The sequence below is a fragment of the Rhinopithecus roxellana genome, chromosome 11, assembly GCF_007565055.1.
Source record: "Rhinopithecus roxellana isolate Shanxi Qingling chromosome 11, ASM756505v1, whole genome shotgun sequence".
Classification (NCBI taxonomy): Eukaryota; Metazoa; Chordata; class Mammalia; order Primates; family Cercopithecidae; genus Rhinopithecus; species Rhinopithecus roxellana.
In genome coordinates, this window is record NC_044559.1 from 135,928,424 (window position 1) to 135,953,231 (window position 24,808).

The following is a 24,808-nucleotide window of genomic DNA, read 5'->3' on the forward strand; positions in this document are numbered from 1 at the left end:
GGAAGGGGAGCTGGCAGAACTCTTCCTGGATCAAAGACAGGCAGTTAATGGCCTTCCACTGGCCACCAGGCATCTGGGTAATAAGAAGGAGACAAGAAAGCCCATCCTGGTAATCACAATGTCTGATGTCTTTGGAGCACTCTTAAAGAAATTAACCCCAAACACAGGACCCTATAAACCAGTTGCATCTTCCTGCACCTCACGCTCATGTGTACAATGACATGCTTTTCTCAGCTCTCTGCTAATAGTTTCCTGCCTTGGACTGGGCTCCTGATGGACCCCTGGGCAGGGACAGTGCCTTCTGTTCTTCTGGTGTCCCTTACAAAGCTAACATTTGCAGGCTGGGCAGGGGTACAGGAGTAGTGGGATGGCAAGGCTCTCTGCACCCCTCCGCCAAATATCTTCCTCACTTCCCTTCAAATTACTGAGGCAACCTGGAAGGCTCCAAAGAGGTGGGAGCATCAAAGAGGTAGAATATCCCAACCCTCAAGGAGTTGCCATGTTCATGGTGGCAAATGGAGAGGAGCATGCGTAATGACCATGCATGCAGGATGCCCCTGTGTGTCAACTCTGCAGTCTTATGCTGCACAGGGCAATGTAACAAGGGTCTCGTAAGGACTGTTACTTGATCCTTGCAACAAAGTTGGCCAGACTAGCAGTTAACAGGGACACCTCTAGAGCCAGGCTGACTGGACTAACCACAGTTCTCAGACTCTGGGCTAATAAGAGTCCTCACTTCATTGGATTACAGTAAAGTTAGAAAGATTAATGCATAGAAAGAATGGCACCTGATACCCAGGAAGTTCTCAATGAATGTTAGCTATTACCATATTCATTTCACAGGTGAGGGACTTGAAGCACAGAAAGGAGACTGCACCTGGCCAAGGTCAAGGTTGAAGTAAGGAACAGAGCTGAGGTTCAAACCCACACTCTGATGCTCATGAAGCCATCGGAAGCTGGTAGCCCTAGGGTCAAATAGGACTTTCAGTGTATTTTGTTTGGTTCCCACAGTGAGCTTTAAATCATTATTATTATTGAATTTGTTGCCAATATTTTGAAGTGAGTGGTTTCATGTGCAAATCTGCATTTGTAATTTCTCTTGAAAAACTAACTGAGAGATCTGGCCACATGAAGCCTGTACTCTGGCTGGCCAGGACTGACTGCACGTGATGTGCTGTAGTCCCCACCCTGACAATGTTGACCAGTTAGGATGACAGCCAGAGCTATTTGCTTCCTCACTACTGTGCAATTTTGCCACTCAGTGTGGCCCACAAGAGAGGTGAAGAAAGTAATATGAGATGTGTCATAAGGGTGATATTACCTCTGGTTTGGGGGTGGAGAGGGAAGGTCAGAAAGTTTCACAAGGATTCAGAGCAAGCGGAGTGATTTGCTGAGGGTCACACAGTCAGGATGTAGTGGATCTGAGGTGTGAACTCTGGCCTCCTGGCACAAAGCCCGCTCCACCTGCTGGAGGAAGGTGAGTGCAAATGCCTGGGCAGGGAACACAGTGACAGATGGAGGGGGGGGGGGGGCTCTGAGAGCAGAAGGAGGTCAAGATCAAGGCAACCAGAAGAAGGGAAACACCCCAAAGTGGGGACCCTCACTTAGAAAGGGGAGGCCGAGTAACAATTAGGTGGATGGATGTTGAAGCCAAGCTATAGGTGGGCAAAGAGCAGCCGCGGGGCCAACAAATGAGCCCCCAGGACAAAGCCTGCTCATAGCCCCTCTGGTGCCCAGCTCTGAGCCTGGCTCATGAATGCTGCTTTCCTGTAAGGGACTGTATGAATCCGCCTCCACATCCCTCCCCACTAATCACCTGGGGGCCTGGCATCCAGAAGGTGCATGACACAGGTCTGCTCAAGGACAAAACCAGTCAATCACTGACAAGCCAAGACCAGAGGAGTCGGCAGCATTTTGGCTAAAGGTTGTAACCATCAGAGTTGTCACCCACTCAGCAGCAGCACTGAGCAAGCTGCCATCACAGGGTTGGGCTGGAGATAGAGCTTGTGGCATGAGTGGGTGGCACCCCTGCTCCATCCCCATGGGGCAAACCCCTAGAGAGGCATAACTTCTCGTGGAAGAAAAAATCAATAGAGAAACATAAAATATGTATCAGGCAGTGATAAATGCTGGGAGAAAAACAAAGTAAGGCAAGGGGACAGAGAGTGATGGAAGGTGGTCTTTTCATACCAGGGGATCAGGGAAGGTCTCTCTTCGAGGGGACTTTGAGCAGAGACCCAGAGGAAAGTAAGAAAATGAGTCATGCGGTATCTGGAGGAAGTAAGAAAATGAATCCTTTGGTATCTGGAGGAAGTGTGTTCCAGGCAGAGGGAACAGCAGAGGCGAAGGCCCAGAGACAGGATTGTGCATGGAGCATCTGAGGAACAGGAAGGGGGGAAGTGTGGCTGGAGTGATCTGAGTGAGGACAGGGGATAGGAATGTGGGGGGTAGGAAGGCAGGTCATTAAGGCAGGGGCAGAGATTTTGAATGTGTAACACGGATCCCTGCCACTGGTTCTGGGCTTGTTGACAGCCATAAAGCACCACAGCTTGTGGGTGCTGCAGTGGGCCGTCCAGTCTCCCAGGATTAGACCAGTGCTGGGAGTGTCGGCTGCTGATGGCTGAGCCTCTTTCTGGGAGCTGCTCTTAGCTCAAGGAAGCAGCCTTGATCAGGGTCATACCATCCCCTAAAGGCAATCCATATTTAATTACTGATAAATGGAAGGAACGCAGACCTGGCCCCTCCACCTCAATGTGGACTGACTCTAGGGCCACCCCAGCTATGGAGCTCCCACAGGACCAGCTGGGGCTTCTGTCATGACTGTATCACAGTTCAGCCCCTCCTCTGCCCAACTCTGCTTCCCTCACTCCCCCTCCTATGTTGACACCAATAAGTCAAATAAGTAAGTCATCTACTCATAGACCTCCACTTTGGAGACTGTTCCCTTGGGAACCCAACCTAAGGCAGACCTCTATGTGACTTTCACATTTCCTGAGACTTCACCTGACCCTCATCACTACCCGTGCAACAGGCAGGCCAGAAGTCAGCCCCATTGTATAATCCAGGAAACTAAGACCCAGAAAGGGAAGTGCAATTGCCTTGAACAAGTAAACCACAGAGGGCTTAAATTCCGGGTCCTCTAACTTCAAGTTCAATGCTTTTGTTCAATAGCTCCTATATTTATTGAGTGCCTACTAATGGTGAGACTGAGTAAAATACAGAATGAGACACAGTCCATCAGCAAACAGCTGAGCTTGGTGTGGGAGAAGCATGCTCAGATGTGTCCAGGTGACTGTAGACTTTGGAGGGCCTGGGTGTTGAGTAGGGAGTGGGGGCTGTGAGGGTTAATTTTACCTGTTAACTTGCCTGGGCTAAGGATGCCCAGATAGCTGGGAAAACATTCTTTCTAGGTATGTTGATTAGCACTGGAATTAGTAGACTCAGGAAAGAAGAGTGTCCTCACCATAGTGGGTGGGCATTATCTAATCTGTTGAGGGCCTGAATAGAACAAGGTAGAGGGAGGAAGACTGTTCTCTCTGCTTGAGCTGGACCGTCCATCTTCTCCTGCCCTTGAACATCGACTCCCCCTGCACCACAACTGGTTCTTGGCCCTTGAGGCTTGGACTGGAATTTACACCATTGGCTCTCCTGGCTCTCAGGCCTTCAGGTTTAAGTGGAGCTACACCACTGGCTTTCCTGGGCCTCTTTCTTGCAGATGGCAGATTGAGGGACTTCTCATCTCCATAATCATGTGAGCCAGTCTCTTCTGATAACTCATTTTCTGTGCATCTATATATAGCCTATTGCTTCTGTTTCTCTGGAGAACCCTGACTAATAACCAGGTCTCATGTGCTCAGGTAAGGATTCTAGCATGGAGGAACCATTCGAAGGTTTTAAGCAAGGAGGTCATGTGGTCAAATTTGGGTGATATAAAGGTCACTCCAGCAGCCTGTTGAGTATAGACCAGTGAGACCACTGGGGCTGAGGTCCTCTCTGGAGGATGTCGTGGTCATCACCCAATGAAGAGACGTGGGAGGAAGAAGGAACTAGGCACAGGATGGACTTGGAGTGGTGGTGGGAGCCAGGCCCTGCCTTGGGCAGCCAACATGCCACCCCTGGGACATAACAGCAGCAAGAGCAGGTTGTGGGAAGATGGCGAGTTTGTGGAGCCCAGCGGGGGTAGGCACAGGCAGCTCTGGAGTTTGGGAGAGAAGGCAGGTGGGAAGGGTGGACCCAGAAGTCAGGAGCCTTGATTGGAGAGATGGAGACATCTGAGCAGGCAAAGCTACCACAGGCACAGCTAGAAAACCAGGTCAGTTCGGGGTGTGTTTCCTTGGCCTGCCCAGAGTTTATTTTGAAAGAGTATTAAATCTCAATAGTATTACGACCCAGCCACAGTCTAGGCTTCAACACTCTGCCCACAGATCTCCATTTTCCAAGGACCTAACACCGTAGTCCCAGGGACCCTCGAATCCCACAGGGCCTTCAACCTGTGCGTCCTACCAGCTTTTTACTGTCCATCACCACCATGTGTCACTTCCCTCCGCGCCCGGCTCAAATTCTGCGGACAGTGATTATCACCACTCCCTGTCTGCACCCTCCACTGCCTCGACACCCTCCCCCTTCACTAAGCCACAAGCCTGGCTAGATCCAACGTCTCCTCCTACCCCACCCCTGCACACAGGCAGCAGGGTAAAGCGGGAGAAACACACAACCTCACTGACTGATCTTACTTTAAATTTGTGATCTAGATCTCAAAGGAAGCCCAGCAATCATTCTGTGGTTCCCTCAATGCTTCACCATTGCACTGTCCTAGGAATTTTCAAACTTCCTCTCCCCAGACCACCAACGCCCCCTCCCCCAACTTCATTGTCAACTGAAGACCTTGAGAAGAAAAGCAAGCAGCAGAGGACTTCCAGAGGCAGCCACCACTACACGTGCCATCCATCTGCATCTGCGCCTGCCAGCACCCTTCTCTCCTCCTGAGTTCCCCATCTGTGCTTCCACAAGGGCCAACCCCTCCTGTCACCAGCAAGTTCCCTGCCTTCCTGCTTCATCAATCCCTTCCTCTAGATTGGATCCTTTACATCAGGGACTGGCAAATGTAAATATTTGAGGCTGTGTGAGCCACATGATCTCTGCCACACCTACTCCATTCTTCCATCGCAGGCCAAAGCAGCCACAGTTTGGAAACAAATCAGTGTGGCTGTGCTCCCATAAAAAATATATATTTATAAAAACAAGTTGCAAGCTGGATTTAGCTGTAGTTAGCCCATTCTCACGGAATCGTTATGCAAATATGCTGCTGTTCTTCCCAGCATAAAAAAGGAAAAGAGAAGAATAATCCTCTTTTGACTCTGGTTAGCTCTTTCCCTAGACAAACTCCTGGATGACAACCTTTGTTGCCTCCTACATCTCTCCTGGACAACTCCTACCTGGCTCTTCCTCTACCGTCCCTTAAGAACTCTCCTGCAGGTTGCCAATGACCTCCGGGTTGCCAAATCTGGTGGACAGTCCTCTTGCCTCCTCTCAGTCAGGCGGCAGCCTTTGCTCACCCCTCCTCCTCCTTAGGGCACCTCCTGCCCTTGGCTCCCAAGACATGCACTCTCCCCATTTCCCTTCTACCACCCTGGCTGTGCCCTCTCAGTCTCGTGCTGATTCCTTCTTACCTACTTGATGTCTAAATGTTGGAGATCACAGGGTCCACATCCAGGGTCTCACTTCTTTCTCTAGACACTGGCTCCCTAGGGTACCTCATCCAGTCTGATGGCTTCAAAGTCATCTATGCAGGATGATGCCCTCCAACTTATTCCTTTCTCCAAAGCTTCAGATGCATCTATCTGGCTGCCGGCTTGATATGGCCATTCATAGGCATCTCAGAATTAGCCTGGCAAAACTGAGCTTCTCATAGACTCTCCCAACTCCTCCCTGGACCTGCCCCTACCATCAACTTCCCCATCCCACCAGTTGCTCAAAACCTCACAATTATCATTGATGTCTATTTCTCTCACCCTACACCCATTCTGTTAGCAATTCCAGTTCTTTACCTGCCAGACACATGTGAGATCTGACCCCTTCTCACCAACTCCATGACTACCACCTAGTGCAAAGCTCTTCATCTCTGGCCTAATTACTGTGATAGCATTCTAACGAATGCTCGACTTCTGCCAGTGCCCCTGCAGACCTTTCTCAACACGGCAGCCAGGGTGATCTCACAGGCCTCTGAAGCTCTCAAACATGCTGGGCTTTCTTCTACCTTAGGGCCTTCACACTTACTGGGCTCTCTGCCTGGGTATTCTCTTCCCAGCTACCTCTCTTCCCAGCTACCTACCTGGCATGCTGTTAGGCCTTCCTTGCCTCCTGCACCCCATCCCCAAAAATTCTTCCTTCCCCAGCACACCCCCTTGTTTTATTTCCTCCTTAGGATTTGTTTTTTGTTTTTTGTTTTTGCTTATTTATCTTACTTATTATCTCTTTGTACCACTAGAATGTAAGTTCAACAAGGACCTGGATACTTTGTTCTGTTCTATTCACTGCACCTAAAACAGGGCTTGGCACATAGTAGGTGCTCAATAAATATTGGTTGTTCACACATCAGGAGATTTCACATCCAGTTCTGATCTCTGGTCTCTCTTGCACGATGGGAGGCCTGGCAACACTGAGCATGTACAATCAGGTGGTGCTGCGTGGTGGTTGCCCCTTTCAGATGGATATGTGCCATCTAGGCCACCAAAGTACTCTCTCTCCGAAGCCAGCTTCACCTACTTAGGCCACCAGCCTGGCCCCCATTGACATCTGACTTTGAGACCCATGGTGAGACGCCCCCAAGATGAGGGCCTAGGGTGGACCCCTAGCTACACTGGGTAGAGAAACCTTCCTGCTTTGCCCCTGTTGGCAGCTAGGGCCTCCTGGAATGCCCTATGTGGCCAGAGCTGAAACATCACCCGCCTGATCGGTTGCAGCTATTAAAATGCCTGTATCAGTATCAAAGGGAAAATGTCAGGCGCCTACTCACTCCCCCCAGAGAATGTGGCTCCAGCCTGGCCTTGGGTTTAGGGGACACTCCCTCCCTGCATCTCAGCCTCAGGGATCTTAAAGGGTCCCTGCCCAACCTGGGCCTCTGCAATATGTGGGGTGGTCCAAGCTGTGGCATAGACACAGCCCAGAGGGAGAAGCCAGGTGAGACCTGCAGCTGTGACCTTGAGCCTGGCACCTCCCTTCAGGGGAATCTACAAAATAGGGATATGACCCACCACCCCCTGCCAGCCTCCTGAGTGCTGATATGGAGACTGAATGAGACAACGCAGAGGCAAGTGCCTGGAAACCATGGAGCGTTGATCAATTTTGGGTTGAATTATTAAACAAGAGTTAATATTAATTATAACAGCTATGCACATTGAACTCCATGTATCAGCCACTGTGCTAAGCACTTTAGGAGGAAAATATCATTTAATGATTGATTTTTGATATTATTAGTGCATGCCCCCTATTCCCTTGGAGGCTGGAGTGGGACTCTCTTTTGGGTTGGCACAGATGGTGCCCAAACTCCAGTGACGCATCTATTGTAGGCAGAGCTTGGCGGTGTTGAACTCTTATCATATCAGCTTGACTATGCTTGGGAGTGCCAGAGCCTTGGGGCCTAGTCCCAATTCTCTTACTAACTGTGTATCAGGCAAAATCTATAACCCCTCTGGACCTTGATTTTCTCATCCATAAAATGGGGATAATCTAAGTGATCTGCTAGACTACACAAGACAGCTGGCAGGATAAAATGGGATGAGGCTAGAAAACAAGCAGAAGTATCCAGATGTGAGGAGGGGGAGCACCTGTTTTACTAGCTTGTTTTGCTTGGTGGCCAGGTGAAGGCCACTTCTCTCTTGAGCCAGTGCCGGGCCTGCCTCCTCCCACCTGCTGTAATGAGGCTGGCCTGATCTCTGCTGCCCTGGCCCCATGGCGTGCACCACTGTGACAACTGGTCAAGTTTCCTGCACTTGCCACATCCCTCCTCCTCCTGGGAAACTCAGAGCCCCTCTTCCGGAAAGGAATGGTGAGTGAGGAGGGTCTGACCTGCAGCCCTGCCTTTTTGACCCTGAGAACTAGGAGTTGAAGGAAGAGGAGGTGCCCACTGAAATGACCACAGCAGGCAAAGCTCTGGCCCCTGTGCCAGCACTCTGATTATAATGCCTGGCACAGGGCGGGGGCTTGATCCCATCTGCTAGAGGCCTTTTGATCATCCTGCAGCATAACTGCTGCTGGGCTGGCTGCCCCGTTGCAGACTGAGCTGGCCCTCGGATGTCAGGGGCCCAGGTCAGATGTCTCGATCCACACTCGAATCAAATTACTTACTTTTAGGTCAGCCCTCTAGGACTCATCCTTGTGGTCCCAGGAGGAAGTGGGCTTTGGCAGAATTGGGATAAATGGGCATGGGGTAGCGAGGGCATTCCCGTGAGGAGGTATAGAGGCAGGACCTGGCTGCTCAGTGCTGGCTCCATGGGCTACATCCCAGGGACTGCAGGAGAGGGATGTCTCCACAGAAGGGGTTAAAGGGACAGGCCCACATGTAGCCACGTGCCCCAGGGCACAGGCAGCTTGGCAGGGTGAAATCAAAGCGGAGGAAATCAAGACATCCAACCCACAACCACCAAAACTGAACTTGCCAGGGCTGTGGCAGGGGCCTGTGTGCTGGGGACAGCGAGGGGGTGCCACAGGGGTGCCTTAGGAGCTGTCTTGTCCCTACCTCAACAGTTCTCTTCATGCAGCAGACTTGGCGCCTGATCACAGACTCGGGTCATGAAACAGGGGCCTGCAGGTCCTCCGGATAGCACATGCTGCCTCTGCCTCCCTCTGCCTCCCTGTCTCACCAGAACCACAGACAGAAGTGGCCCCAGGTTCTACGGTTCAGAAAAAAAGTCAGGGATGGGAGGCACATACCCCATGTGAGCTTTGCAGCCTTCATATGAGGAAGTCCTTCCTTCTAGCTAACCCAAGACCCTGCTGCTGCCACAGGGAGTCAAGGAGCCGGGCCCCGGAACTGATGGTGTGCGTGGGGGGCAGAATGGCAAGGGGCCCAGGACCTCAAGGATCTCAGGGGTCCAGGGGTCATCTCTGGGCCTGGTGCAGGATGAGGCAGGGGCCCCCAACCATAAAGAAGGAAAGGGCAGAGAGTAAGAGTCCTGGGATGAATGTTGGGGACCTCTTTCTTCCTTTCCTGCCTTTCACAAGTGGGTATTGACTATCCACAATGTGCTAGGGGTTAATGTTGGGAACCTTGCTATGCAAAGCAGACACTGAGGCTGCTCCCATGAAATTTATCCTCTAGGGAGGGGAACAGAAGAGCCTACAAACCACACACATCAATGTGGAGCAGCCGCTGTCATGAGACCTGTGGCCAAAAGGGGCAAGGAGCTGAGAGCCAGCTGGAGCATGGACTAGTTTGGCTCATGGCAGAAAAGTGAGACATGAGCCAAGATCTGAAGCTGAGCAGTAACTCACCAGGTGAGGGGCCCAGGCACATGGGAGTGGCTGAAAGCTAACCCAGTAATGCACTTCTTAGGAGCCAGGCAAGCATCTTGCATGTATTAGGTAGGTGCAAAAGTAATCGCAGTTTTTGCCATTACTTTTAATAGCAATTAAAAGCAATTACTTTTGCACCAGCTTAATGTTATTCACCCAACACTCATTGCAACCCATTTCATGAGCAAGGAAACTAAGACAGAGAGGGGCCAAGTAACCTGCAAGACAGCACGCAGCCTGAAAGGACAGAGGCAGAATTTGAACCCAGAAGCCTGGCTCAGAGCCCATACCTTGACTCTAGGCCTGTGAGAGGTGAAACTTGGCTCTTTCAAGGAGATAGGATGATCTATTACTGGAGTACCAGTCACTACTCAAAGCACTTTATGTCTTAACTTTTTTTAATCCTAAAAACAACCCTCATAAAAGTACTCTTATTATCATAACCCTTATTTTACAGAGGTGTAACCTAAGGCACAGAGAGCTTGAATAACTTGCCCAAGGTCGCATAGTCAGTAATTGGCAGAGCTGATCTTGAACCCAGCAACCTGGTTCCTGTGCTCCACCATGTAGCTGGACTCCAGAAGCAAGGGCAGGTGAGCCATGAGGCTGGAGAGGGTAATAAGGGCTATACCTGAAGGCTGCATGGGTCGCATTTAGCAATGTGTTCTCCAGCCTGAGAGCAACAGGGAGTTACTGAAGAGTTCAATCAGGGAGATGGCATGATTGCATTTAGTTTTCTAAAAGGTCCCCTCTGGCTGCTGTGTGGATAAGAGAGTCAGGACAGCATGGGTGAGCAGATGAGTTAGGGGGTCGGGCTGGGGAGGGCAGGCAGGGATGGAGAGGAGCGAACAGGACTGCAGAAGCTGAGAAGGTGTGGACAGGAGGGCTGGGGTGGGTGTGGCTGGAGGCCAGTGTGCTCACATATGAAGGGATGCTAGTGAGGGGTGGATTTCCTGCTCAGTTTAGACACGTAGAGTTTGAGGTGCTTTTAAGACATGCTGGAGTTGCAAGTTGGTGGGTGTAGAGATTGGCTGGGGCTCTGATGATATTAAGAGGCAGAGATCTCCTACCATGGAACAGTCAGCCACATAAGTTAGTGAGCTCCCCATCACTGAGGTGTAAGCTTGAGGACCAAGGCTGCTGTAGGAAATTCCTAGAGCAGCACCTGACTTATGAAGGCCCTTCCTGATTCTATGGAGTTGGCTGAGGCCTGGAGGTGTCAGGAGCACCCTCTGACCTCCCATGTCACAGAGCTTCCCCCAACTCCAGGAAACCTCAAATGCCAGTTCAGGGGGAGGTGGATGAAGCTATTCCTGGAAGAGCCCTGGCAAATACCCCTTTAACCCAGCCCCCTTTCTGCATCCTTGTCCCAAGAGGTCAACCTTTCTGACCTGCCCTACAGGCTACCTTATCAGAGCACGACCTGGTGCTAAAGAGGTGCCTTCACAGAGCACCTGCAGCCTGACAGAGGGCCACAGGTGCAAAGTCCCTCTATGGCAGAAGCTCAGGCCCCACAACAGCCTTTAGGGGCAGCAAGGTTCTTCTGCTGCAACCCAAAGAACAGATAAAAAACCAAAGTGCCTGAAGGGAGGGTAGGGTGGGCAGGAGGAAGGAGAGTGTGGGCAGAGGGAAATGCCTGGACAAATGCTCAAAGGAGAATGACCAAGACTTGAGGAGGCAGGCAAGGCTGGGGTGGGAGTGAGGATGGGAAAGGGCCAAGGAGGCAGAGGCCCAGCCTACATGGACCGCAGCCATGTGGTGTTTCAGGCAAACCCACAATAGCTGCCAGGCAGGGAGACAGGGGCCCAGTGTCCCCTCAAAGGCCGTGCCCAGGCTCTCTGGCAGGCAGTTCCGCCCCTTTGTGTTCGACTGGCCCTTGCTCTTTGAAGGACCAGGGGAGCATCCTCTGCCAGCAGGCCCACCCCTTCTGCCACAGGCAGCATCTCTGCAAGGAGGCCCCACACGCAGGGCGGTGGATGGGAGAGCGGGAGTGTCAGCAGGGGCTGCTGCTGGGGCCTCCCAGTAGCCCAGACAACACCCAGCACAGCTGGTGACCCCATCCACCCTAGCCTCCCCAGACCCAGGCCTCAGTTTCCCTTGGAGAAGCCTGCTGACTTCCTCTGACTGAGGGCTCAATAGACTGTTTCTGGGAGGGGCAGAACCCAACCCAAAGAGGTGGAAGAAGGATTTCTGAGGCTTCCTGGAGGGCAAACCTCAGTTGATTTTGTTTTTGGAAAACAACAGTGAAAAGCCTGCTGCTTGCCCTTCTTCAAACCTCCCAGTGCACAAGGAGACTTTTGTTGACATCTCACCGTGAGCCTCATCACTGCCCCTCAGCCCCTCGAGCACTGCTTGGGACCCAGGTAAGGGGATCTGGGTTTCACTGCACAGGGAGCTCCAAGCACTGGGCCACATAGACCATCTCTCTCTCTCTCTCTCATTCTCAGGGCCTGCCAGGCCCAGCCGCAGAACACGATCACCCATGGGGCTCGTTAGACACTTACGGCCAGGCCCTATCCACGGACATCTGTAGCAGGTATTGGGAACAATTGGCCTGGCGTGTTTTGAAAGCTCCCCAGGCGATTCTAATGCAACCAGCATCACCGGTACAAGTGCAAGCCTTTGAGGACATCTAGATCAGAGGAGAAGCAGGGGAGAGTAACTTCAAAATGTTTAGTTACTTCAGAACTTTTACCCCTCTCTGGCTCTAAAAGGGAGACTTCAGGCAGCTGATACAAACAGACAGACAGACACTGTACAGTAAGGGAGAAGAAAAGCAAAGGCAGAGTGATCAAATAGGATCTGGGATCAAGGCTCATACAAAAGCCTTTGCCACTGGTTGAACCCCAGATTTGCTGCTAAACTTCCTAGTGGCCAGTTCAGAGTCTGAGAGACAAGAACAAACCCATCCATCCTGAGAAACCCAAGTATTCCAGAGGCCAATGCTGGACAAGGGCTTCCCTCAGGGTGCTCATCACCAAGGCCTGATGTAATTAGCAACACTCACAATGTCTTTCCTACAACAAAGATGGTGGTGCAGCCCTGACGCCAAGGCAGTTCAGTAAACACTGCCTCTGGGAGCCAAACCAAACTGAACAGATTCCCAGCCCCTGGCTGCTTTGACTGGCCTCAGCAGAGTTAGAGAGGTATGACACCTCATACAGACAAGTATATCCTAGTGGCTGAGGATGCCAGCTCTGGGCCACACTGCCGGATTTCAAGGCCTAGCTCTGCTACTCACGTACTGTGTGACCACAGGAAAGTTGCTTAACTTCTCTGTACCTCCATTCTTTCTTCTGTAAGAAGGGAATAGTAACAATAGTAACCACTTCATAGGATTATTGTGAGGATTTAGTGAATCAATAGATGTAAAGGTTTTTGAATAGTCCCTGGTACACAGTGTAAGTGTAAGCTCAATACACAGTGTAAACTCAATAAATATCAACCACTAATAAAAGTTGTGGACAAGGTGCATGCAGCCCCATATTATCTCCTCCAATGATGAGAGAGGTGGCAATGGTTACAGTTGCCATTAGCCAAATGATTTCATTTAATCCTACAACAACCCTGGAAGGAGGATGTCATCATCTCCATTTTTCAGATCAGGGTACTGAGGTTCAGGTCACACAGTTAGTGGCAGGGGTTCAAATGCCATGGTGTTGTCTGCTTCACCATTTTGCCACCCCCCGACTCTGTAAAGAAAAACCTTGGCAGGCAGCTGGGGCAGGTGAAAATGAAGCTCCTGACCTTGAGAGTAGAGGATGGGAGGGGGTAGGTGCTCCCAGCTTCTCTGCCCAGTGGGGAACATATCACTGAGCCTTTTCTGCTCTCCCAGCCAGGATGCATCTTGCAGCCTGGACACACAGAAGTCAATCATCTCATCCTCTGCTGGTTGCTGAGAAACACCCCTGGAGCAAATGCTGAGCCTACAGCTGGGTCCAGGGCCGGAGACATTGCGAGGAAAGCTGACTAAGAAACCTTCCCCAGCCTCTAGCAGGGGGACCTGACGTCAACAGCTAATTTGTGAGAGCTGCCTACTATGTGCAAAGTCCTGGGCTAGACTTAATAAGGGACTCAAGACTGCATGCCTCTATTGCTGTCGTCCGGTCCTGTGTGGTCACGTGGAGAGACCGTTGTACAATGTGGTTGGGTTGAGCCATGAATGGCAAATGGATTTCCTCTTGTGCATTGACTCTAATGGACGGGAGTGGCAGCCTGAGTTGCCGTTCCCTGTGCCACTGGAGGACTGTGCTGAGAAGGATTCTGAGGCCTACCTAGGCTGAAGGGGAAAGAGGGTGTTGAGTGATGAGTAGCACCTTCTATGGTTTGGGATAAGGAAAGCCAACATCACATGCTATGTCTGTTTTCCTTCTCTGAGCTAAATGTCTGGCACAACCAAGGAAGAGCCACAGGAAGTGGGAGCAAGGAGAGAGCACATGTTGGGTTAGAGTGGTTCGAGGAGGCTTTCCAGAGGGCAGTGGGGCAAGTCTAGAGTGATTAAGAAGAAGGGGAAAAGGCATCTTTCTGGGAGTTACCAAACCGTAAAACTGTGCTTAGGGCAGATGGAATGGTGTTTGAGATGCTTTTGGTTTTCCCCACCACCTTCCTATGAGGGTTGGCTGCCTCCTGAGGTCCTCAGTCTGTTCAGAGTTATCTGCTAGTTCGAAGGCCTTTGGAGACACAATGCAGAGCTCTAATAACTCTCCCTGCCTTTATAGCAAGCACCTGTTATTAAAAAAACAAAATCTAGACTTACGAAATAGCTTCTTCATCTTGAACACTAACCTCACTAGTAAGTAGCAGCTTCCTGGAACACTGTTGAAAAGGATTCTGAGGTTGCATGTAAGCTCCATGGGAAAGTGTGCAGCAATTGATTAATAATGTCTGCTGAGAGCCCTGGGATGGGGAGAAGTGCACACTCAAGCCATGTATGGGCCACTGCTGACCTAGTTAATTGTCTGGAAAGGGGAAGGTGTGGTGGAGGAGAGACGCCTGCTGGGCGCTGGATCCCACCCCTGACTCCTATGGTACCATCTTGTGCTGGCTGCATTTGAGGAAACCTGGATCCAGAGTCTGTCCATATACTGAGGTCCAGGCAGCTGTGGTCAGCACAGGACACTGCACAGGTTACCCACCCTAGCACACAAGCACTTCCCCTTTAAGAGTTTCTTCCCATTCTCATCCCAGCATTTTAGTCCTAAAGGAACCCATCCAGAGCCCTAATCTTTCAGCTGCTGCTTTGATCTCTCCCCTATATCTGTCCCCTATATCTTTTTGCCATTACTTTCAACGGCAAAAACTGAAATTACTTTTGCACCAAAATCATACACCATATAAACGTGAAACACATTATTATAATTGTTGTTATTTTTAGGGATGAAGGAGTCTGCCTGGGGTTCCTCAACATTTTAGCCTGGAAGTTTTAACCACTTCCTCTCCCAGGAGATTCCTTAACATTCAAAGGAATGAATCACAGATAGTGGGAGGGAGGTACAGTGACATCAGTCTTCTCATCTGTAAAACGGGGTGCTGTGAATGTCAGTCCCTTAGGGAAGTTGCGAGGATTGAAAGAGATATAATGGTAACACGCATAGCATTGGCCCCTGTATGTACCCTGTAACTATGAGACATTTCTAGTACAGTTTATGATGTTATCATTGGGGGTGGAGAGTCTAACTGGCATCTCTCAAAACTCACCTTACAAGTGGCTGCTGAGACCCTCCTCTGCTTCCCCTTGGGCCTAGAAAATGGATTTGGCTCTTTTTTTTTTTTTTTTGAGATGGAGTCTTGCTCTGTTGCTCAGGCTGGAGTGCAGTGGTGCTATCTCGGCTGACTGCAACCTCCGCCTCCCAGTTCAAGCGATTCTCCTGCCTCAGCCTCCTGAGTAACTGGGATTATAGGTGCCCACCATCATGTCCAGCTAATTTTTGTATTTTTTAGTAGAGATGGGGTTTCACCATGTTGGCAGTCTGGTCTCGAACTCCTGACCTCAGGTGATCCACTCACTTTGGCCTCCCAAAGTGCTAGAATTACAGACATGAGCCACCGCACCCAGCCCAGCACTTGGCTCTTTTAAATTCCACTCCTTTCTCATTCACTGCACACGGCTGCCCAGTCCTAGGTGTCATCTGATTTTGTCCATTTGGGACATTCCAGCTTCTTTCTCACAGCAAGCAAATCAAATAACAGGCAGCTGGACTGCTCATTAACGGTCCCAGACCAGGAGAGAGGCACTGATGGGGGAAGAGTTGGGGCCTGAGCTCTGGAAAGCACACTCTTGGTTCCCCACAGAGCCGGCTCCCGCCATCCTCCAATCCCGGCTCTGCACAACCCCCGTCGTGGGCTGGTCCCCTCGGATCTGCCTCTGGCTCCCCTCTTAGGCCTCCTGTCCTCCTGGGTCCCCTTGGCTGGCCCTCCCTGCAGCTCCCTCTTCCTTCTGCCTCATAGACACAGTCTTTGCCACATCACCTGCTTTTCCCATTGGCATGGGTGACATGCGTGTGCCCTGGCGTCCCATCCCCAGTTCATTGCACAGGCCGTGTGCCTCACCAGGTTTGCCCTCCCCAGTGTCCTTCTCCCATTCTTTAGGAAGTGGCCCAGTCCTGCCTGCTCCAAGGCTTGCCTGCCCCAGGTCCCTAAGAGCCCTCCCTGAGCACTCATCTGGTCTTGTGCATGGCCTTTGGTGATGGCACCTTTCAGTGAAGTCTCCGATCTGTCCCCAATCCCAGGAGGGAGGCAGGGCCCAGATTTTATGGAAGATGAACCCGAAGTGCAGGAGTGTAGCATGGTTTGCCTAAGGCCACACGACTGGCAAAGCCCAGCTAGAATCCTGGTCTTGGCCCCCAAACTCACCAGATGCCTGTGTGCCCCATGAGGACAGGCACCTTCTGCACCTCCATTTTGGAGAATTATTTTGTAAGAAAATCATTTCCCCTCTCTTGTCTCTGAATTTTCCTCTCCCGTGGCAGGTTTCTACCTGTCCCAATTCTCTGCCTTACCCATTCCTCTCCTCTGCCCTTTGCTCAGACCTGGGAGAACACACCTACACAGGGAAAGGCCCAGGACGGTCCCCTCAAGTTGCTTTGCAGGCCTGGAAGCTGCTCATAGCACAGCGCTGGCCAATAGAACTTTCTGCGAGGATGTGCATATTCTTTCTCTCTACTGTCCAGCTCCATAGTCTCTAGCTGCAGTGTCCACTGAACACTTGAAACCAGGCTGTTGCAACAGACAAGCTAAAGTTTACATTTTATTTAATTTTAGTTTGTTTAAATATAATGAGTTGCATATGAATAGCAGTCTCTGTATTGACAGCCAACACTAGACGTCCCTCCAGGAGCACAGAGAAGGCACCCACAGACAAGGCCACTCACACCATCCACCTGTGGCACAGTTCCCTTCCCCTAGCTCCAGCATCTTCCCCTATTGACCTCAGCCACCATTTCCAGTCACCCCTCTCTGATCCTACTTTCACCCCCATTCATTGTCCCCTCTGGCCTGCAGCAGCCTCCTGTTTAGCCTTACTGGTTTGTCAGCCGTAAGCACTCACTCTAGGGGCATAACTGCCTTCCTCAAAACCCTTCAATGTCTCCCTGTTACTCTTATTTAGATCTAACTTTCTCTAAGGCCCCTCTTGACCTGAGCTGCCCGTCTCTCTCCAGCCACATCTCCTACTTCCTCACCCTCCCAGTCCTCCGGGGTCCTGGACTTCCCACACTTCTCCCAATTCCCTCTGGCCTCCAGCCTCAAAGACTGTTCCCTTTGTCCCCTTAGAACAAGGCTTCACACTCACCCGCTTTTGCCTGGCAAACTCCTATTCATCCTTCAGTTCTTCATTTGAAAATCACTTCCCTAAGGAAGGCTGCCATGACTGCCACCACCATCAGACAATGCTGTATGTAATGCATTCCCCAGGCCCCTCTTTTCTTTCACTATTGTAGCTTTTTTTTTCTTTGTACACAACATGGTCACTACCCACTTTCTTCTTTGTGCACTACTTCCCTGTACGTTTAAGAGGGCAAAAGTGTCTCCCACAATACCTGATCCACAGCAGGCTCTCAATAAACATTTTCTGAATGAATGAATGAGAATAGACCAAAAAAAAAAAAAAGATGGCAGGATACAGTGCAAAGAACATTGTATACAGGGCCAGGAGGCTGAGGTTCTAGTCCTGGACCTCACCATGTGACTCTGGGCTGAATTTCCCCATCTGAAAAATGAGGTTCAGTTCAGATGTTCTCTGGGATAACTTTGATATCTAGTAGTTGAAAAGATTACATTCAGTAGGGTAAATACAGAGCTGCAGCTTGGAGGAAAGGAGTAAGCATGTTGGATTCAATAGTATCCAACATATAGCCCCAAGGCCCCTAGAGTATACGACTTGGCATGGCTAAGTCTGAAGCAGCTGAAGCAAGGAGCTGGGAAAGGCCAGGGCATGGTCAGGCCAGCAGGAAGGTCTGGGAAGGGGAAAGCATGGACAGAGGGGCTGCGCTAAACCCTGAAAATCACACACTTTATCCCTCAGCAGCCAGGACCCCCAAGATACCTGGAGGAACTCTCACTGCCCTGACACCCTCTTCACCACCCAGCCAGTATGGGCTCACACTGCCTGAGCCCAGAGATACCCCACCTCCACCCCAGGCCCAGGGGACCATGGGCGGCCCGATAGAGCTCTCCGGATTCCCTGGAGCCACTGGCAGGGCGTGGGAATGAGCTGACAGCAGCAGTCATGGGTGTACCACTAGCACCAGTAAGCTTGCCCTGTGACCGCCCTCTCTGCTCCGGCTCTGCAATCTCCTTCCCCTTGGCCACCCTGGAGAACTGCTCCAGCAGGGGAGAGCCTGGCAGAGGCAGCTGAGAGGAGCCTGGCTTTAGGGAATAGGTACCTCTTGCCAAAATGCTCACAGCACCCCACCCACCACAGGTAGAGCTGTGCTCCAGTGTTTGCTACATCAGCACTGTTTTGCATGTTCAGAGGAGGTGGAGCGTTTGTCCCAAGCTTCCAAGTGGCAGAGTGGAGATAAAAACCCAGGGTTGCTGGACTCTACCACCGTGGTCTTTACTGCTGCACACTCCAGCTAAGTAAGAGATCCTCTCCCATTTCTTCCCCATGGAAACCTTCCACGGTCAGGACCTTCCACGGCCAGGACCTGTTCCAGGACCTCTTCCCAGACTGCTGCGGCCCCCACCTGCCTGTCCTCCTCTCCATCTGGGCCCTGGATCCCCTGTGCTGTCCAGATTCCCACAGATCATCAGGCCTCACCCTGTCAAGGCCCAGCCTTCCCTCTGGTGGCACGAAGAGGCTGCATGTCCCTCCTTCCTGGGGAAGGGACAGCCCTTTTCTGTATTCCCAAAATTGCCATAGCTACCTGACATACTAGTAGCGTTTAATCTACTTGAATCAAGAAAATTTGGAGAATGGGAGAAAGCATCCTTTTTCCAGAAAAATAAGAAACCTGATTTAGGAACAAGAAGGTGTGGACTAATTTGCGGCCAAGGACAGCAGAGTCAGGCGACCCACACTTGGATTGTAGCGACCTGGGCCAGTGAGCAGAGACCAGGGCACCACCCCCTGCAAGAACTGTCCCCTTTTCCCGCGCCCCCGGGTCCTTAAGGGGTGGAGGGGGAGGGCCATGGGGCTCAGTAAGCCTCAGCCTGGGCCTCTGGGCGCGCTTCCCGCTGCGTGGGCGAGGGGCGGCTGTCACACCACCTCGCCAGGTCCCGAAAGGGAGGAGTGGAGCTTGCCAGCCTCCGCGCGCCTCCGCGCTCCCAGCCTTCCTCCACCTGCCCGGCGCGGCGCGCCCAGGACGCTCCCAGCGCTGGACGCCGGGAGAGCTTGCCGGGGGCGGGAGTCGCGGGGTCATGCTCTTGCCCACCAGGTCCTCCGAATCCCTGGCAGGGCAGCGTCTGTCCGTGTCCCTGACCCCTCCCGCAAGCAACTCGCACGAACCCGGGGCTAGCAGACAGCGAGCGCCCGCGGACACCGGCTGAACCGTCTGGAGGCTGCGCGAGGGGGCGCCGCGGGGAGGGATAAAAGCCAGCAACAAAGAGCACAGACCTCGTCCAGCAGTTGGTTGACTCGTCCCAAAATAGCCGTCTCCATTTGCTGCTCCCCGCGCTCCGCTTCCAGGCGCAGCACCCGGGCCTGCAGCTCGGCCGTCCGAAAGTGGGCGAGCAGGCTGAGCGCCAGCGAGCAGAGGGCCAGCGCCAGCAGCCCGCACGACCCCGGACTCGGCAGCCGTGCGCCGCGCTCCGCCCGCGCCGCCGCCAGAGCCACCGTCCCGGGCGCGCCCAACTCCCCAGGGCCGCAGGCACCGGTGGCTGCCGCTTTGTGGGTGCTCTCCGCTACCATCCTCTCACGTCTTGAGAACCAATAAATAAATAAATAGAATAAATAAAGGCGACAGCTGCTGCCAAAAGGCTGTATCCAAACTGCGGGGCAAGGGGGAAAGGGCTTGTATCGCTGGAAAACGTCCCTTTCTGTTGTTCCCGGCAAAGAGGACGGAAAAATTAGCAGTAGGAGGAGAAGGGCCGAAAAAGCACAACCAGCGGTAATTGGGGTACACCTAGGTGAGAAAAAAAGTTATTTCGAAGAACGTTCGAAGTCCAGGAAAGTTAGGGCAATCTGACCGGCTCTCCTTCTCTCCGCCCAGTCTTTCCCTTCAAGAGTCTGCAGAGCAGTTGGTGCCGCGCTGTCAGTCCTCCTGGGCGCCTCGTGCCTCCCGGGCCAGCCAGTTTCAGTCCCCGGGCGAAGGGGCGCACATGGAGGGCCCCATGGGCAGAGGTGGGTAGTGGCGGCTGGCGAGGAGCGCTGGGGCCGATTCCGGCGCCTCTGTAACTTGACACACTCCCTGCGGCTGCACGGATCGGATGAGCAATCCGTGCTACTTCCCAAACTAATCTCTCCCGCCCCCCTCCTTCCTCCTCCTCCTCACTCCTCCTCCACCTCCCGCGGGGCCGACGGCTTGAATTTGTTTATTTATGCAAACTCGCCCGGGGTGGGGGGCGTGGTGAGCAGGTCCGGCGGCCCCAGCCCGCCGGCCCGGGAGCCCCTCTTCCGCGCTCCCAGTCCTCTTTGAAGTGACACTTGGGGTTATTTATAGGCAGGAAGGGGGTGTGGAGTGGAGCTGGGGCTGCACTTCTCTCTCATTCTCCGGATTCACACCGAGGGCTCGTTTGGCCTTCCACGGAGGCAGTGGGGCAGGCACCACTCCACCTTTCCCAGCCCTTGAGACCCTCCAGGAACCTGGCTGAGTTATTGTCAGAGCTTGTGGGTGGATCTCCAAGTCCTGATCAGGACTACCCGATCCCTTCAGCCACCGCTCCTCTACCCCCAAGCCCCCAACCTCTTACCCCTTCCTTCTCCCCCACAACCAACTCCCTGGGGGCTCTGTACCTCCTGAGATCTGCAGCTCCTCCAGTGCCTGGCGGCCAACCACATCTTTACTCTGGGGTGAAAAGTCAGCCCTCCAGGGGGAAGCAGAGCCGACACCCCTTTCTTTCTTTCAGGACCAAGACCTGAGGTAGTATGAGAAACTGAAAACTGAGCAGAAGAGCTTATTCCAGGTATCTAAGAGGTGGCTCAGTGGGGCTGCCTACCAGTCCTGACATCTCCCCTTCTTGCCTGCCATTAATCTGAGACCCCTGCCGTCTATCACTTTGTGGTGAGACCAGCCTGCCCCAATCATCGCAGTCATCAAAGGTGAGCAATTCCTACATAAACTCTGGCTCCATCCCTGCGGGAGGCTTAGGGCTAACCAGGCTCTCTCCTGCTGTCATTTCCTATACTCCATTAGAGAAAAACTGGTGGCCTGAAGGGCATTTGGTAGTTTTCTCTCTTCTCTTGTCACCTCCTCCACCCCCCACATTAAGTAGCATTTGTATCCCAAGAGACTTTATCTCGTTGTGCCTGTTGACATTCCTGTGAATGACGTGGTGGGGCTGAGTTTTTGGGAGAAAGCCTATCTTGCCGGAACAGCGGGCAGAGGAGAGAGGACTGGGCTTTCAAATATGCAGTGGAGATGGGGGCAGCAGTAGTGCTGGGATTCCATTTCAAAATAACAAGGCATGCCAGTAGAAACTTCCCATTTCTATATTGATCTGATGGAACTTGATATATAATACAGTATCACTGCGCTTCTAATAGAGTGTGGCACACTTAATAGTGTGTATTGGACTTATAATATAGTAAGTACTTAGATCATATATAATAAAGGTAACATTGACTGCTGGGCCAGTCAGCCACTATGGAGGACAACAGGAGTAGAAGGTGATGCTGCTGAAAGAGCCGGTGGCCAGAAGCTCTGGGTTCCAGTTCCAGTGCTAGGATTTCCCTGACGGCTTCAGGGAGCAACGGCACTCTGTTTTCTCCGTCCCTGTGATGGGCATGTCCCAGTCCACTCTACAGAGGAATCCTTGGGAGAACTCGATGGTATTGAGGAACACCAGGGGGCGCTGGAGAGTTTCTGCACTGGGAGGTACAGGCCCGGAAATTCAGGGACTTTGGACTTCCCCCGCTTCCCTCCCAGGCTAGTCTGAATGGAGGAACTGAGGTTAGGAGTTAGTTTCATTCCCTCCATATCCTGCAAACTGATCATTTCCCTTTCAGGACTTTGGAGGCCCTCAGGAATGCTCAGGCAGTGAAACCTAAACAGTTTGGAGCTGGAGCATCCTTGCGATTGGGAACTGAAGGAGGAGGGTGCCGCGCTAGCCTGACCTGACCCCAGCATTGCAAACCCTGGAGCTTCCAGGGGGACTCTGGAGTCAGAGAAACCCGGGTGTAAATCTCCCTTTTGTCAATGTGGAAGTTGCTGAACATCTCTGAGGCTCAGTTTTCTCATTTATTAGATGGGCTGTTAATAAAAGTATCTACCCGTCTGGAAGGACTGAATGAGGTAATGCATGTAAAGCAGTGAACACTGTGCCAGCACACTGCAGGCACTCAATAAGGGGCATCAGCCTCCTTCTTTGGAACTCGTGGCTGCTAGGGCCATCTCAGACACAGCTAGCTCTGGGCTCCCAGTTGTGAAACAGGAAGAAGTTTCCATCCCAGAGAAAGCAAATGGATCACGGTTAACCTCCATTTTTTCCCCAACTGATAGCTGAGAGTAGCAGCTTGTGAGCAGCAGGAGTTAGCCTGTGTTGAGGGGCCTGATCCCCAGGTATCCCTCTTCTTCTTTTCTTCTTCCTACACTGCTTAGAATTCTTACCCTGGGATATTTTTCCTTCAGGTAGAGCATTGTCTACCCCAGGCACAAGTTACAGCCTCATGTGGCTTATCTTGAACCCTTCTTTCTTCACAGGTGGGAGCCAGGACCTGGGGACACTGAGGTGAAAAGAGTGCCTTCCAGGAGCTTTAAAAACAGTTGGTTAAGGAAGACAAGTCATGTTCACATAAAACCGCCACAAAAGGCAAAATAGCAAAAATCCACAAAACATGTAAAGACCATAAACGGTGCTTCAGGGCTCCCAGGAGAAAGGCGGGGATTCAGGTGCCTCAGGAAAAACACCCAGGAAATAGATTTTCTTGTTTGCAGTCAGAAGAGAGAGGGCCTCCAATGCTAACCCAAAGACTTTGATTTTGAACTGTGGTTTTGGTCACATGCCTAGACAAAAATGGAGAAAAAATGCCCCAGGCATACAACCTGCAGTGTTCTTCAAGTCTTTTCTGTCTTTTTCCACTTTTTTGTTCCTGCTAGACCCTCTGCCAAGAAGGCCACCCTTCTCTCTTCTGTTTTCTACACCTTAAAATCCTACCATTTGCTCCCAGCCCATTTTTATTGAGCAAACCCCATTTCTTTTCCTCCACTGTGGCTTTGACAGCATCAAACTCCTTCCTGAAACCAAAACTGCCACCGTGGCATCTCTGAGGCCCAGCTGTGCTGTCTCCCACTGCCTCTCCCGCCAGCTTTTCAGGCTTCCCCAAAGATTCCTCTTCTGCTCCCCATGGCAAAAGCGAAGGTCAGCCCTCCTCCAGAAGGCCGCAGGCCTCTGTCCTCTGCTTGACTGTTCTGCCCATGGCTGTTGACCTGCCTCTCCCATTTCTTCCCCATGGAAAGCTTCCATGGCCAGACCTGCCCCAGGTCCCCTGTAGAGGCCACAGGGGAGCCAACACTCATCATTTTATTTGCCCTGAGCCTAGTCCCCCTTTTCCTAGTAACTGTGCCTCAGTTTCCTTTGGGGAACCTTCTCCCCAGGACATATGGCTCTGGTGGGGTTAACTCCATACCTGGCATATGAATAGGAACTAACCTCACCAGTTAGCCTCTCTCATCTCCCCTGGCTACTGTGATTAGGTTAGAGAGGACATGTGGCCCAGTTCAGGCCAGTGAGAGTTGGACTGGAGTGACTGGGAACGACAGCTATTTCCTTGGAAGGGCTTTCTAAAGGGATGAGCTGGAGCTGCTGCAGCTGTTGATAAATGAGGATGAAGCCAACACAGAGGCAAACAGAGGTGGAGAGCGACTGAGTCCTGAAGACATCATCGAATCCCTTCAATCAAATTGTGCCAGAAGCCTGGTGACAAGAGTCCTTTCTGCTTCAGCCAGTTTGAGTTGGGTTTCTTTTCTTGCATGTATAAGAGCCCAGTTACATATAGGGCCTCAGGCTACCTTTCTGAGTCAGAATCTCTTTGTGGTTGTTAGGAGGAGATGGCAAAGAAGTCCAGGTTCCTGTCTGCTTCTAAAAGCTTCCCGAGGGATTGGGAGGTCCATCTAGGGAAGAACCTGGACCAAGCGCTCACCCTGGGAGAACTTGTCCATCTTAGGCTCCAGTTTCTATCTCTCTGCGGACAACTCTCCCACTCAAACACACAGTTCATGTCCCACGCACAGCTTGCTCATGATGGCTCTTGGAGTGCCCCTCCCTTCCACCTCACACTCAGCTTCCCCACACCCTCCCTACCCTTTGTTCCCTCCGTGCCATGTATGGCATCACCCTGTGCTCAGTCGGGATGTTTGCTTTCTCCCCACTCTCTCTTCCCTCACTCACTTGAGTTGGGACTAGTCCTGGAGATTCCACCTCCTTCCCTTTTTTTCGAATCTGTTCGTCCTCTCTGACCTCTCTGCTTCTGTTGTCTGCCCCAAGCCTAAGGTTTTTTTGTTTTTGTTTTTTGTTTGTTTGTTTTGAGATGAGTCTTGCTCTGTCACCCAGGCTGGAGTGCAGTGGTACAGTCTCGGCTCACTGAAGCCTCTACCTCCTGGATTCAAGCGATTCTCCTTCCTCAGCCTCCCGAGTAGCTGGAATTACAAGCATGTGCGACCATGCCCGGCTAATTTTTGCATTTTTAGTAGAGATGGGG

The 24,808-nt window shown here is 51.9% G+C and overlaps 1 protein-coding gene and 1 long non-coding RNA gene across 4 annotated transcripts in view; one reads left to right on the plus strand and one right to left on the minus strand.

Moving 5' to 3' along the window:
- Nucleotides 1-20,381, minus strand: part of COL13A1 (collagen type XIII alpha 1 chain) — a 164,750-nt gene extending 144,369 nt beyond the window's left edge. For 2 of the 3 annotated variants that reach the window (XM_030940756.1, XM_030940754.1), the window contains exon 1: nt 19,568-20,361. In XM_030940756.1, coding sequence (XP_030796616.1) covers nt 19,568-19,861 — 294 coding nt within the window. In that variant the 5' untranslated portion in view covers nt 19,862-20,361. Of the gene's footprint in view, nt 1-19,567 lie in introns of all 3 variants that reach the window. The other variant, XM_030940755.1, reaches the window with a different exon arrangement.
- Nucleotides 20,382-20,642: 261 nt separating this feature from the next.
- On the plus strand, nt 20,643-22,361 carry LOC115900278. Its single transcript, XR_004059929.1, has 3 exons — nt 20,643-20,779; nt 21,019-21,211; nt 22,118-22,361. It is a non-coding gene; the product is annotated as an uncharacterized LOC115900278 (long non-coding RNA).
- The last annotated feature ends 2,447 nt before the right edge of the window (nt 22,362-24,808 follow it).